A 16,306-nucleotide genomic window follows, 5' to 3' on the forward strand; every position below is an offset into this window, starting at 1 on the left:
GTAGTGCAACCTCAGTACATCAGTACATAGAAGTACAGCATCCCTTAAAACAAATCTAGAAATAGCATTTCTTATTTTAAGTAAAATTTTGACTCACTTGATTAATTTGAGCCACTTTTTACCTACTGTGCTAGAGAGAGAAAACCCTGAATAAGCATATAAACTGTTAAGAGAGATTATAGAGGAATTGTTTCTGCAGCTTTCCATAGCCTGGACTTCAACATGTTCCCTGCTGCCTTTACCTGAAGAGCTGTTACACACTGCATAGAGTAATTGCTAGTGAAGATAAAGGTTGCGTTCCTCATTGCTGTCTTGCCCTGCACTTTGCCGCTGGAAGGAAAAAGGGAGATGTTTGTATTCCAGCCAGGAATGAGATCAGATACTTTACTCTCTTCACACCAAGAAACAGGTTCTGACAAATTAATTTATTTTGTACAAATGACAGCAGTGTCACAGTTACACAGTAGGAAGTATATGCGATTTTGTACACCTGCTTTAACATTACAAAATGCCCTGTGACTTTTTTAAAAGGGGTATCCTGACAGTGATCACGTTCTATTCTGAAAACACTTTAAAAACAACAACAGAGTCACCAGTTCCAGTTACTAAGTCTGACATACATTACACAGTGTTAACAAAACTTACTTGAAAGGCAGGAAAAATTGGTCGTGTCAGTTAACCGATGGAAAGCTTAAAGTGTGCTTTAGTCAGTGCAAATAGAGGAATGTGGCAATTGCTGTAGTATCTGACTACCTGGTTAAATGGGGTGAGTTATCCCTGAGAAAGTAACTTCTCTCTGCAAGTCTCTCGGAGTTTGTTGATTGTTGCCATGGACAAGGTTCCAGGGTCTGTGAATATTTTCTGTCGGCAAAGCGAGAAAATTCTTAGTTGAAATGCTGGCTTTGGACAATCTGCTGGAATTCTCACATAAGTCTCTGAAGTGGGAAATCCCTGCTTTGATACCCTCACTGATCTTTGGCCTCTGTAACAGAGCAGCATCTTCTTCTATACTGCTGTAACAACATGGTAAACCTGCAGCTCATAACAAATGAGCAACAATACAAAAGCTAGTTTGAATATAAGTGTCCAATTAAAATTATTTTAGAATGCATTTGTGTTGGTGGATGGCAGGCATATTTACAATGTATTAAGCCATTCTAAGTAATGCTGCAAAGCACCAGTGTGTTTCTCATGGGGTGCTAGCACAAGGTTTTTCAAGCTCTGGAGCACACATACATACACTAGTATGTTCCTACTCAAAAAACACAACCAAACCCAAGTCTTAACCCCCTTGCTATATTACCTTTGCTTTTCTTCTCTACCAGGCTTTCAGGGTAGTAGAGTACATGTAAGAATTTGAGGCATTTCAAATGCCATCACACAGCTGTAATCATCTATTTTTGCTTTGACTTCTTGCTCAACAATACATTTGTTTCCACTGCTTCACCTGAAGCTTCTGACTGAATAAAACTGTAAAGCAAGCTGCAAGTTTATGGACTTTAATCTACAATTCGGATACATGGGCCCCTCAGTTTTCTACAATTGTAACTGACAGCTATGGAGACAAGATTATAAATGAGCCAGTCTGAACAGCATTCTGGTAAAGAAGCCTGCACTGCATTAAACTAAAAATTAAGGTTTTGTTCAGGGAGAGAGAAGCATAAAATACTCAACTGTCATTGTCTCAACTGGCACTAGGATCTGTACTGAAGAAAAAAATCCAAACCCAAAAGTATGTGTTTCAAAGTTACCTAAGAACCTAACCCAACTTCTTTATTTAATTGCCCTAAAAGCCCCCTTGGTACAGAAACCAACACAATTAAAATAAACTGGTTTATTCAGGGTGAAAAAAGAAAAAAGCAGTTGAATTTCTAAAAGTAATTAAGGGGAAGGGATGACGTTTGACAACAAACGGGACAGGACCAGTCCTTAAAGGACAAATCATTCAATAGCCAGTTGGAATGAATCTGGTCCAACGTTTAAGTGTTTGTATCAGCCTCTGAACTGGTATTCTCGTGGAAGTTAACACATAATAAAAAAAATCTTATTCTAAACCCTTTATGGAATGAGAAAACCTTTCAAACATCTCCCTTCTAAATTAAAGCTGTACCTGTGATTTGTCTTTTGTTCCTTTAATTCTAAGACTCAAACACCGTAAGTTAAGGTTATTTTTCTTCTGTATGAGCAAAGATGAAACTGAATGACATCTTCCTATGACAGCTCTGTGCATAGGTCTCTGACATGAGCATGAAACTCTTTTGGGGGTAAAAGTCACCTACTGGGCACTAGTTTTGGACATACTTGGCAAACAATGGTAGTGGAGTTGGCCATGTAATTTATGACATATGTGCTCCTGTTATTTTTTTATAGCTGCCGTCTTTTACAATTAGATCTTCTGAGTTAAACTCTGAATCTAATGTTAAATACAGATTTCATATCCCAGCTATTAATAATTTACAAGAATAATTCTTAGCTTGCAGATTGTCATGAGACTTCAGCCCTCAGCTTCCTGGTTTTGTCTGGAAATAAGAATTTGGTGCTACCTTTTTCTCAACAGAATATTTTATATTCTAGCACTGTTAAGATTTATTAAGGCAAGTTGTAGAATACACACAAAAGTGAATTTTAAATACTCTGTTACCATTCATCTGAAAAATGCACAGGAACAGAAATCATAGTTCACTGAAAAATGCACTGAAGTTATTTTCCCATCAGACTTCCTGCCTTACCTAGTAAAAAGGGCAAAACAATTTTTCCCCTGAACAACCAATAATGTGAATGGATTCTATATATGGATTTGAATAATCTTTTTAAGAAACTCAAACCTTTCTAAAAACTTCTTTTAAGTCAAAACATTTTTCATCCTTTTGTCAGTTCCCACAGGTACATTTCTCCTAACCGTATCCATCATTTGACTGAGACATTTCTAAGTCAGTTTTGGTTTTTATTTGTAACAACTAAAGATAACAATTATACCTGCATGAAGCTGTGACACTCTGTTACAAATGTTCCTTTGGTGATCTGCTTAAATTTATCACAGATGTCAGGGAAATTCGTGGCTTCCAAAATAAACGCTTGATGTTGCTTAATTAACGTTAAGGCCACACGGAAGATGATCTTTGATCCTTCATAGAACAAACAATCCCATATTCGGAGCACAGTCTGCAGGAAAGGAGAGAATTTCAGATTACAGCTTCTTGATTTCCAGTAGGTAATTTTCAAATGAAGTAACAATTATGAGTGTGTGTTAAGAAAACTTCTTAATAAGAGTTACACAAGAATAAGAGAATTACCTCTACTGGAAGAATGTCAATGAACAAGCATATAAACCAGCGTGACACCACTAGGGTCCACATGACTCCATGTCTTTCCATCAGCTCTGCCACAGCCGGAACTTTCATTTTCACAAGTTCTCCAAGGACTTCCTGATCAGTTTTCAGGCCCAACATCACAGGACTGTAATAATCTTGGAGAGAAGAAATCAAAATTCAGCAATGTTTAGACATGATCTTGCCACAAAACTGAAGAGAATGAATGTCCTGTGCAGCTCAATATACGAAGGTATGTTGAGCTGATGATCCCAAGCTGAAGTACATTAAACCATGGAACAAAGATGTCTGCATTGTGGTCAGACAGCAGTTCTTCAGGCGAGGCTGATCTCCCTACACAAACACTTCATTCAAGTGTACCAAAGAATCTTCTTTCTCTCTAATGTTTTTTGGCAATTCATTCTTCCTTCCCCAGGAAGGATAATATAGGTAGTTTTTAACTGCTAGCTTAAATTACTAAAGTATTGTTAATATTTAACCAGTTCAGTGTAACTACTACCACCACCTTTGGGGGGGGGGGGAAGAGGGGCTACACACCTCCCTGTTCACACAATACCCAGACAAGAAACAAAACCACAAAACAACCCGTAGCCTTGAAGACTGGGTCCAGTCACAAACTAAAAATGCCAGTTTCTGAGAGTGTCAGCTGTGCAGGAGTGCTGAAGACCAGACATCACTTCTCCTGGGGTATGACCTAGTCCTGAGGAGTCTTTCTTTCTTTCCTCTGAGCAAGGAAATCACACTTTTCACAAAATAATTCCAAGAGGATGTGAATGATAGGTCCCTCAGGCAACATCTCTTCCTACTTTATTTATCTGCAAGACAGGTTGAAATTAGACCTATATCTCCCACACACTGCTGGTTATTGCACTAAACTGTTAAATCCCAAAGAACAATGGAGCACACTACAACTGTTACCCCACAGCCTCCTTGTCAGGTGATTTTTTTCATTACTGAAGTGCAGGCTGAATAACAAGCATCTCGGTTCTATAAACACATAGGTCTGGGTATCCTTAAGGGAAGAAAAAGATTCTTGTCGTTTATAAGAGTTCAGATGGCCCAGCTAGGGACAAGAATTGCACAGATGTTTAAGAAATTTGTATTTGGGGTTTAGGTATTGATAGAAACACTTAAGCTGGACTTGATGGCTCCAGCCCTGGGAAGCAATCCTTGATGCTTCACTGAGAAGGCTCATATAATAAACATTATCTACTGGAAGAAATAATTAGTACCACGAGCACTTTTCAGTGTGTTTCTTTCCTTCACGGATTCTGGAAAGCTGCAATTCAGGTTTCTCTAACTTAGCTGCTTTCTGCCAAGGTCTCCAGACCCATACTATACTGTGGCCAATGGTTCACAAAAAGGTGAAGGAATCAGCGCAAAGTCCATTTGTCTGAAGCAACTGTAATAAAACCTCCCAGTGCCACAAATAAGTTTAAGAGGAAGCTCAAATTATGCAGTACATTTATAACCTCATTAATTTCTCTACTGAAATCACAAGAGCAGTTTAATATTCCACTCTTTCCTGGGACAGTGGTTTTCTTGACCAGAATGCCTGCCCCAGGAGCTATTTGTTCTACATTTGTCCTATCCAAACTGCAAAACATTTACAGTTTTTATAGTATCAAGGAGCATTGCATTCAGCCTTTAGAAATCCATCTTTTTGTCTCTGATCCTTATTTTCTTTGTTCCCATTGAAGAATGACAAGTAAAACTCCTCTACAGATGTTAGGTGTCACTGCCACTGTATACATTCCTTCAACCATTTGCCTTTCAATTGCTTGGAGGGAAAGCTCTGAAATCTAAAGCACAAGTAATCCGACAAAAAAGTGTACTAAAACCAAATCAGTCACACCATCACCTCAAAGTCAACACAAGCTTCTCTCTGTGTATTTTGTGTTAATGTGGTGCTCATTTGTAAACTAGAATACAGGTAAAGTATCATTAACTGTCCGAGTAACCCTTTTTTAAATACCTAGTTTAATGTAAGTGAAAAATGAATCACATTTCAAACAACTGACCAAGCCTTCTTCCCTTTCCTACCCTTCTTCCTCCTCTTGTACACCCACAAACCATTTTCTTCTCTTTTTTGTGCTCCTAAGACATACGAGTACTTAAAGTTAGCACCGGTAAGTGTCCTCAGGAGGAAGGACAGCAGCCCACATGCTTTCTGCTCTGCTGCAATCATCTGATACACTGAAATCAACAGCAGCTGCTATTTTTAATTTGTACAGCAAAGTGAATGTCAGGATTTCAGTGAGGATGTAACTGGACAACCCAGCCAGCTTTCTGAGAGCTGGCAAGTAAAAAGTTAACAGCCAGGCAACTCAGATACGTCACTCTTTGAATTACTGAAGCAGCTGGGAAGCCTTGGCATAAATAAGAATTTCACTCCAGTTTGTTAGATTGTACTGCTGGACAGAAAAGAAAAAGGAACTATTCATCTATCAGGGGCTGCCTCCTGCAGTCTCTCATGGAGCAGGAGGGGCTCCATGTGCCCTGCTGCATAGCACCGCAATGTTCAGCCCAGTGCTGCTGCAAAACAAGCGGGATGAGTGATTAATGGTTTTATGCAAATGTCAGTGACTGAGAAGCAGGGTTTTCCCAGGATATTTGCTGCCGGTTCACAACAGAAAGGAGTTACATTAAAAATATCTGCATCCAAAACATTCTTACATGTAATTATAACATATTAATTACAGTTACCGTGGGTATTAATTACAATTATTACATGTGATTAATATGTAATTATAAGTTAATATAATTTTACGTTTATACAGAAATGTATGTATATAAAATTAGCTCCTCGAATTAGAAAAGCTGCATTCCCAATCCTTTAGAAACATTCCTTCAGGACCCTGTATTTGTGCACAACTTGTCCACAGATGATTTACAAGGAACGTAACAGCACTGCACTGGCCCAGGAGGTAGCACAGACCTGACCTTAGGGATCTAACATCAATCTTCTGAGAGGACAGCATTACCCTGGCGGGGAGCAAGACCTTCAGGAAGAGCCACTCCAGAGCACAGCCAGCAGCACCCACACCTGCATGCTGCCCAAGGGACACACACCAAGTCATAAGGGCTGCACAGGGATTGCCAGAACTACAAAGGCAAGTCATCTCTGGCAGTGTTCAAGGCCAGGTTGGACAGGGCTTTGAGCACCCTGCTCTAGTGGAAGGTGTCCCTGCCCATGGCAGGGGGGTCGGAACTGGATGAGCTTTAAGGTCCCTTCCAACACAAACCATTCTAGGATTCTATCATCCTGCTATCAAGCCACCTTTCATGGTCCATGTCTGGCCTCACTAGTGAAATGATTTTGTAACTTGGTTCAGTGCCTAAGTGCTTGGTAACATTTAACCTACATGGCTCTTCTGTTCTTACTTGCTAGGGATGCCAAGTCCCTAGGTCTTCTGGAAATGTCCCCTCAGGAAAAATCCTGCAGTGCTCCCTTCCTGCAAATGTTTCACCATGTGCCCTTGTTTCTCAGTCTTTTATAATTGGCTGCTCTGCCCAGAATCTTTCCCAAAAGTCAAGATATCCTTGTTTATAAACAAGTCTACACAAGCCTAACCCTCCCCACGCCATAAAGTCATTTTTCACAAGATACTGTGCAGCAAATTATTTTTACCTACCTACCACCAAAATACATTAGCTGTATATTCCTTCCATTATCTTCCAAATTATTCAAAATGTACAGATTTGCATGATCCACATTTAATTAGCATAGCCCTTATTTTACCTTCTCAATAATCTGGCAAAATAATGAGCAGTTGATGATCCAGAAACAGATCCGAGTCAGCAACTGTGCCAAATGCGCCACTAAGTAAAAAAAAAATAAATAATCAAATATAAGCTAATTATATTGTGCATCTATTGATCTAGATTGGTTTATAGGAATGTCCTCTGACAACAGATCATCCCCTTGAAAACACACATAGCCAGATTGCTTCCTTTTGTTCCTCAAGTTGTTAGCATTATCACTTTCATTTGACATTTAGGTGACCGAGCACTACATTACCTTTCATTGCATTTTCTTCTGTAAGGCCAAAAATTAAATAGTGCATCATAAATAATTATATTATTATTAAATTATTATTATTAAATTTCAGGAAATACCTAAGTGAAAATTACATTTCCTGATACAAAAACTTCATGTTTCTAAGCTCTTCCATAAATTGGTCCTAGCCTTTCCTTATTTTCCTCTCAGCTTTCCTTTGTCTATTGCCTGCCCCTACACACCCAGTTCACCGAGTCTTTTGCTCCTGGTGCCTGCCTATGGATTTTGAATGCCTTGCTAAATTTAGGAGCACCCAAGAGTATAGCAAAGGGTAATGCAGGCAGCACCCCACGTGAAATTTGCCCTACTGAGTGATCCTTCCTCATCAAAGTCCTGACCCCAAACAGCAGCACAGTCCCCTGGCTCTGCTGGGATCATCAACTTCTTTTCTTGTAGTCAAACAGCAAAAGGAGGAAAAGCCAGCTTTGGTAACTGCCAGTTATTTTATTGCTACTGTACAACACAGGTGACCAGATGAAGGGACTTTTTTACTTGTTCAAAGGGCTTTTTGTTAGTAACACTGTGTCATGCTGTCACTGAGCTTGAAATCTGTTCTAGCTCAGCATCTGGCAAAGAGATATTCCTTAAACTACATTTCACTGTCTCCCTGTTGCATAATTAGCACCTCTCTGAATCCTACCAGGATGTCCAGGACTAAGACATAACTGTCTGCTTGTGCTCTAGAGCAGTAATGAGATTTGCAGGAAATAAGGATAAAGCTTGTAGGGACTGTATGACCTTGTTCTCTGTTACAAATAGATTAAGAGGTTCCAAAAATAAAAGTTTAAGAAGCAGTATTCTTATAGCCTTAAATTACCTTTACAAGTCAGAGCTGTAAAAGTTAAAAAAAGAATCCTTCAAGTCTGTTGTGCATATGTCAGGTTAAATGTAAATACTCCTACTGGAACTAACATGAGAAGAATTCTTAGTGTTACAGAAATACCTCAGACAAGATCCTAGATCTGCTGCTTATCTTCCAGCATTTCTAACTATTATTTCAAGAGCCTATATAATCTAAACCAAGTGTGATTCAATTTGGCAATCTAATTTATTTAAGCAAACCTGAAAATTATAAATGAACCGTTTTAACTTCTCACAGTCATATGGGATGTATTTTATTCACAAGAATATGTTTATAATGTCCCTGAGAGCCATGTGGGGGGGTGGGAGGGAGAAAGGAATTAATGTTCTCTCTCCTCCCCCAGACAAGCAAAAGTGGTTCATTTTTCTACCAACATGTAACATTTAAAATGTCTCCTTGCTGTAGATGCATGTAACCATTTGTCACTGGACTTCAGTGAAATCCAGAAGAGACAAACAGAGCCTCGGTGCTGGCAGGCAAAAGCAGAGGATGCCATGAACAGAACTGGCCAACCTCATGAACAGCCCTCAGTTCTATAATTCAGGTCAAACAAGAAAGATTACACCCCCTGCCTTTGGGGAAAAAAATTCCTTTCCAGTAATCCTTCACTGTAAAACTTACCTGTTAGCATGTTACTGAACCCCATGCTACACAGCAGTTATATTAAAATATTAAACAGCCTTGGCAGCACAGAGCTTTCCTTTCCAAAAAAGGATATGTTGTCATAGTTGAGTTCACAAACTTCATGCAACAGACATGGAATTATTTTCATAATTTCAGTTACATAGAGGTCAAACTAGTGCTGATAGCAGTCCTTTCTCACCTTCAGAGCAGCTAAATAATTTTTCTTCCTAAGCAATTTTACGGAGTCATTCACTCCCCTGTTGGTGACTCTAAGCCTGCTTTGTCCAAGAAGGTTGGGAAATGTTCTGCTATTTTATTTCTACCACGGGAGAGTCCAAAAAGGTGCAATAGACTAAGAATCTGCACCGAGTCTTGCATAAAAAGTTGGACAACCTATGTCCAACAAAATTACAACAGCAAAAGGAGGGAAAGCAAGCATACTGCCAATTCTTTTTGCAGTATCAGACAAAAGTGACCCCCTTCAGATGTCCTGATCAAAACAATATCCTACAGATAGGTGGTTAAATGTCAACTCTAAACTATGACATTTTTAAAAAAATTTCCTAATCCTCCTTCTAGGAAACAGTAAAAAAATATCTGCTCAACAAACCCAAAACAGGCTCAAGCCACATTTTTTTCCTTCACTGAACCAAACTGAATCAGAACTTCTGTCCTGAGGTATTGACCTCCCACCAGAACCAGCAATAGCCATATCAGTCAAAACTGAATATCAGCTTTAAAAAAACATAAGCAAGCCCAATTTATTTTGGATGGCAGATCTACCTTAAGAAAATAAATATAGAACACAAGCATTTTATGGATATTTATCAGTTGTGATACCACGATCACAAAAAAAATAGCATAATGGTATTGAGAAATTATTTATTATTAACACCTTTTCAGCTAGCACAAAAAGGTTTCATTGTTTCTACATAAGCAAAAGATGAATACAAGCAGATGGGATTCTGATCCCAAACCTGGAAATGGATCCTGTGGAGCTGAACTAACCATTTGGTTTCCTATTTGCATTTCACACAGCACAGTCGGATTCTGAGAGCAGATGTAGTAGCTACCATGTGGAAATTGAAGGATGGTTGTTAATTTTGAAGACAATGAGAAGAAAGGCAAAGATTGTATACTTCCAGACATTACAGAAGGCAGAGATGAAATATAAAGAAACAAAAAGACTCCATGTGTAACCTCCCAGAGAAATAAATTGAAGTTCAGATGCATGTTAGAAAACACAAATGCAACTTTCAGACATTCTAGTTACGGAGAATGAAACTGTCTAGTGTTTTTAATTATGCTTTTAAAAATACTACCTCTCTATTACGTGCTGCTCAGTAGAGACATTTACATCATTAAAAACTAGTCTAGATTAAAGTTATAACTACCAGTGTGCTCTCATATTGATTAGATACAAGTCTGAACAAAATGCTGTTGGCTAACTCTCTCTTCCCTCTCCCTGCTCTTCATATCCATTACCACTGGAATTGCTCCTTTCGTATATACTGGTTTTCTCTTCGTATCAGTGAGCTGATAAACACCAATGGACAAAGATATTCACCACTCTGCTGTTTCCAAACGTCCTGCCCTGACTCCAGTCATTGCACTCCATGAATTGTACTAGTCTAAAGATGTGTATGCTTTGGAGAAGGCTGGCTGGACTGAAGATGGTTCCATGAGCCAAGGCTCTTAATTCCCAAACCACTTTGACAGACTTTTAACACCAGTTTCCTCAAATACAGAGGAAATTCGTGAACAAGCATTAATGATTACCACAACTGCTTATTGTGCCTGTAGAGGAAACAAACATTTATTTTTAAATGAGTTTACAATTGTACAATGTGTCTTAATGACTGATGACTTCAGCTGAATATGCATTCCCAGATCTGTGGCTTTTTTAATTCCTCTACAGAATTAGAAACAAAAGCTATTTTATCAGTTCACTGCCCTGATAAGATTAATAACACCTCAGCACAAAACACAGCATTTATGTTCTCTCACATTCAAAAGTCACCCAGCATTACACCTTCTTCAGGTCTTTACAAGAATGCTACAGTCACACCATGGGAACTACCAAGTACATTACTTAGAAGACTTGGACAGAAGCAGGAGGCTTAGAAGAGAAAGCTGGATTGACACACACGGTTCTAGCCTGATATTTGCAAGGGAAACCAATCCAACCCTTCAGTCTGAAAAGAGGAATGAAAGCCACAGACCTCTTACTTCAAGCCTGAAGTAGTTAATAAGAGAATTAATTTTAATCTTGAAGGAACAGGTTTTAAAACTATGAGAGGAACAAATTATACTTCTCCACTAGCCATCAACTGAGAGCTTAGTAAAGTATTCAAGTCTTCTGAATCTAAACCACATGAAACAACCAAGGTTGTATTTCCCTAGCATCTCTGGAACTAAACAGTCACTTCTCATACATTTAGCTAGACAAAAGTTACCACTATGCACTGCACATGATTTTCTTCATATAATTTCCCTTACTCCCAAAGCACATCTCCTTCCACAGACACAGAGTAAGCACATCTCAGCTCAGGAAAAGCCAGAGTAATCCTTGCCTGTATTCACTAATGAAGGAGAGAGCATGTTATCCCTGTATATGACATTAGCAAAACTGAGGTTAGAAAACTGTATCCAGCTTTGATATTCACATTTAAGGCAGGAAGTTGAAGCATTGGAAAGGACATGAAAGACACTACTTAGAAAAACTGAGCTCTGTAAGGAACTTCTCTATTTGTAGGATTTATACAAGGAAAATGAAAAGCAAACTTGACCACTTCATAGAGAAGACCCCAGGCATTACGGGCTTTTCAATATACTAAGAAAAAGTCTTAGAGCAATATCTACAAGTTAGGACAATGCAAATTCCAATAAAAAGTATAACAAACATTTTTAATAAGAGCGATTTATAGTTTGAATACACTACTAGGAGTGGTGGTAGGGTCTCTCTTTCAAACCGAGCCCTTTCACAAAGAGGAGTTCTAGCCAAATAAGTCTGCTAATGTTTCCTCAGCTGGCTTCTCATACAGTAAATCTAGTTACCTTTTGTTTTATGAGTCTTGGTATTTAACACAGGGATTGCTTCAAGCATGTGAATACATCTTATGGAGATTTGCAAGGTAAAATACGAAACTGTATGTTAGGATCTGCATTGAGACCCTGTAACTCTATTACACATTTGTTAGCAATTGTATCATGCTTCTGCTGTTGAAATATATATTTTTATATTTAACCTTGTTATTCTAAATATCATCATATCTCTCCTACTCCAGTCTTTTCACTATGCCACTCTGTTGTGCCTTGTGTATTGATGTGGTGCAGTATCTCTCAGTTTGGGATTGTTAACAAATACCACATTCTTTTTCTCCAACATTATTAATAAAACTCATGCATCAGGTAGAGCTTATAAACATTCTTCAGGATCACTATAACAACCTTCTTTTAGCCTGATAGTTTCTAGCCTTTAGTTTGTTGGGTGTTTTTTTTACCCATATTCACTGCATGGTTGTTTATCAATAATTAAATGTAAGACTAGAACTTTGAATGATGAAATAGAAGTAATAGAGTGCACTGAACTAACTGGCAGTATGTACAAGGACACAAGGTGCAATGCAAGATATCACTTTGGTGGGTAGCTTGGCAACTGCTGGTTAGAACAAATGCTTGCATGTTGAGATAATAGATATCTAACCCATTTTCTGGCTGGAGCTCTCTGGTTGTCAATTACATTAGCCATAGATTTGCAGGTACTGTTGCAAAAGAGATTAGGCATAGTCAGATTAGGCATAGTCAGAGACATGAATATTTGAACTGAATAATAACATAGTTATGTATCAAACTCTTGTATATTCTTCTCTTTCAAGTGATTAATGTTTATAACATTCTTCGAAGTCCCATCATACAGACCTCCAGGTTTGGAGAGAAGGGCCACTTAAGAAATGAAAAATGTACTACTTCACAATATTTCTGTGTAGACTGCTGGCTTTTAATTGTAGTTAAGCATATATCTATTTAGTTCTTGTGGCTGCATTTATTTTAATACTTCTGAATGCAGAGCTGGCTAGGCAGCTGCGTTTTAAAAGACTTGCTTTTCCAAAGGAGAATGGAACTTAGTTCCACATGAAGCATTTTTTCAGCTGTGAAGGTAAGAGACACTGCTAGACCTGAACTGAGCTGAAATTGAAGCCTGTGGAGAAGAAACATGCTGTGTGCCCTTTCAACAGAGAAGACAACACCATAGGCATGTGCCTTTGGTGTGGAAGGCTCCTTGCAAGGCTACGTGTGACATGAGTGACCCCATGTTTGCCAAGTAGTTCTTGACAACAGAGCATTTTTAAAGCACCAACCACCCAGAAAATTTCAGCAGATTGATCAGTTTTGGGCTGTCTGCTTACCTTTCTCCTCTGGTAGCACTCACCTACAGGGCCATGATCTGATAGATTTTAGTGCTCAGTGATCCCATATGAAACCATAGCAGCGTGCACCTCTGGAGTACATTACATCTACCACTAGGAGAGATGTGGTTTGGCTGGTAGACTGAGTAATTAGGAGTTTCGGCATATGGGACTCAAACACATTTTACTCTCAACTAACAACCATGATGAAAGCATTAGTCTTTGAATATTAGAGGTCAATTGTATGCACCTAGGAATCCTGTGCCTGTATTTAGAAACCATGACAAGCCTGAAATGCTTACTACTTACAAATCTGAACTGCTAGATTTTCCTGAGCAAGCAGGAAATGAGTAACTGATGTTTTTCTTCTTTAAAATGACAGATATATTTATACTTTTTAAAATCATTTATTTCCTGTACGTATCGTATGTCCCATCCAAATCACAAGCCTCATCAACAAAAGAACAATCTCAGTATTTACTAGATGTGCTTTAGGTAGTCGAGTAAAAATTTTATCTTTTTGTCTAAACCAAAAGTTTCCTGTATATGACAAGAATATACGTGTTGTCAGCCTCACTTTTGCAAGGAAACATGGAAAACTTCAGCAGTACAGTAAAAGGACCCATAGTGTTTAAAAATGCTGAAGAAGTGTTCCTTGATACAGCTGTATTTACACTAGAAGAAGGACCTAGAAAACTTACTTCACCCAAAAAAGTCAAGCATGTCTCTTTCCTTCTGGCAAGCAAGTCTTACGCTAATATAATTTCCTTATGTTGAACTTGAAGTATCTTCACTAGGCCTTCTGGTGCTACTCTGGATGGGACTCCAGCCTTTGGCTGTCTGTGCAAGCAGTGGTATTTACCTGTCTCCCCAGTAAACCAAAGTTTCATCTTTTTCAAAAGCCAACAGCAAAATAAATGTTTCAAATGAAACCTTAGTTCAGTTAGGCCTGCTCAAAGGTAGTATTCCCTGGCTGCGTACGAGGGAGGAAGGTAGGTAGAGTGGTGGAAACAGAAGTGTGGATTTGGGGGAAGAGAAACCCTTCCATTGAACATGTGAAAAACAATTAGTAGGTAAGCCTTAGTATGCAGCACAGGGCTTATTTAGTCTTTGCTGTATATTTTACTGGAATAGCCATGTTGGAGGAATGTTATTTTTTTGTTGTTGTTTTAGCTAATGGCTGTAGTTGTGAAAGCACTAATTTGCACATTTGGTATTGAACCTCTAGTTTTGACAGACCTGTCTCTGTGTTAAAGGGATTGTGCTGGTTTAACTGTGGAATTAAAACTGCAGAGGTGCAAAGCCAAAGTGAGGAGCTCATTTCATTCCTCATAGCATACATATATATATGTGTGTGTATATATATGTACATATATATGTTTTTCATTAAGATTAAATAACTCCAGTATAACAACTTAGTACACTAATTAGAGTATAGCTTGATAATCACTGCCGCTTTCAGACTGAGAACCACTGAAGGGGGGGGGGGAGAATTGTTCTGCTATATATATGCATAACTGTCATGCTTAAGTCAGTCCAAATTGTCAAGTTTTTCTTCTCTCAAATTCACCATTTAATCACAAATATGTAAAATATGACAAATATGTTCCTTACATTACATACCAAAGTACCCCACAGTTGAAAGCTCCCATCTACCTGATGCTTTCTAAAGCAACCTCCCCAATATTTCCTCAATAGAACAAAAAAAAAATTTCAGAACGAGAACCACAGTGATGAACGTAACAGAAATACCAGAGCTATGCTGAATACTCTGAGCTTGAACTGAATCCATACTGCTTCTTGTGGGCAATACTGTCTGCTTCAGCCATCTGTTTTGAACGAACATGGGAATGAAGGATCTCAGTAACACCCAAAATTTCAGTTAAATAAATAATACTCTTTCCTCTTGCTGTGTTTAAATGAGATATGCTCCTAATCTCTTCAAATACCTGGTTGAGCTGCTGACAGTAGACTACAGGCGTGCCTTCAGCAGAAGCAGGATAATTCTGGCCTAACCCAGATGTAAGCAGCAGTGCTGTGCTCAGCCAGACAAATGGCATGCACACAACTCCACATATCAACAACCCAAGTTTTGGTTTTTGCTGGCTCTCTGTTCCAGCTGTGCTAACTCCATTTCAGTGTAACAGAACAATTCAGCAAGAAAAACCTCTACTTATACAGTCCCATTCTGTCAGTGGTGGGGCAGTCACACTTTCATCACATCCTATGGTACATTCCTCCACCCAGACCTAAAACCCAGTACAAGCAGGGGGGGGGAGCTTCAGATATGGGAGCCCTTCTCTGTCACTTCCCCAGAAAGCTGCCACTAATAGCAGCAAGCTGCTACTTCCATCTGTCATGTCCTACACATTTTTCAATCAATGACATTGATCTGTGGCTGGTTTGGTTCATCTGCTGACCAAAAAAAAAAAAAAAGAAAAAAAAAAAGAATGCTGTCAGCATCAAGCTACTGGAGTGATTGTTAATGTAATTAAATGTGTGTGGGCAGGGGGAAGGAAGCATTCACAGGGACACTGCTGAGGGCAAAGAAGGCATTTCTAAACTGTCCTAAACAGATTTAACTGGCAGCAACAGGACATACTCAAAAATGAGGACATGACCTGGAGGCATATTTGTTGCCATGAAAGGGGAAAACATGTAGATTATAATGCACATCGATGAAATAAAATGAAATAAAGAACTACTAAAATAGCATCAGCAACAAAAGGAAAAAATGGAAAAATGTTGGCTAATCAGACTATTAGCATCCAACAAAAACCAATCATTTTTTTCTTCTGAAGATGTGAGGAATATAAAATGCTTCACTCCTTCCCCAACAAGTAATTGTGGGGCTTTCAAATAAAATGTACTATTAACAGAGCGTAGTGACTACTTATCTAAGCAAGTTTCTTTAGGGATACAGTCTGCCCAATTCTCTCACGTACACAGACAAAATTTCACTGAAATTATGCCAATTATTTTATCCAGCTCTGAATTTTATAATGTACAATTCAAACATAAT

The 16,306-nt window shown here is 38.6% G+C and overlaps 1 protein-coding gene across 2 annotated transcripts in view; it reads right to left on the minus strand.

Annotated features, from left to right (window-relative positions):
* Positions 1 to 585: 585 nt before the first annotated feature.
* GRTP1 (growth hormone regulated TBC protein 1) overlaps positions 586 to 16,306 on the minus strand; it is a 36,749-nt gene continuing 21,028 nt past the window's right edge. The window contains exons 6-8 of one of the 2 annotated variants that reach the window (XM_057422316.1): positions 3,294 to 3,466; positions 2,977 to 3,162; positions 586 to 861 (exon numbers count right to left, since the gene is read on the minus strand). In XM_057422316.1, the coding sequence (XP_057278299.1) occupies positions 772 to 861; positions 2,977 to 3,162; positions 3,294 to 3,466 (449 nt within the window). In that variant the 3' untranslated portion in view covers positions 586 to 771. Of the gene's footprint in view, positions 862 to 2,970; positions 3,163 to 3,293; positions 3,467 to 16,306 lie in introns of those variants that run through there. The other variant, XM_057422317.1, reaches the window with a different exon arrangement.

The sequence above is a fragment of the Pezoporus wallicus genome, unplaced genomic scaffold, assembly GCF_028554395.1.
Source record: "Pezoporus wallicus isolate ANWC-B61680 ecotype Strahan unplaced genomic scaffold, APGP_CSIRO_Pwel_v1 contig_5785, whole genome shotgun sequence".
NCBI classification, from domain to species: Eukaryota; Metazoa; Chordata; class Aves; order Psittaciformes; family Psittacidae; genus Pezoporus; species Pezoporus wallicus.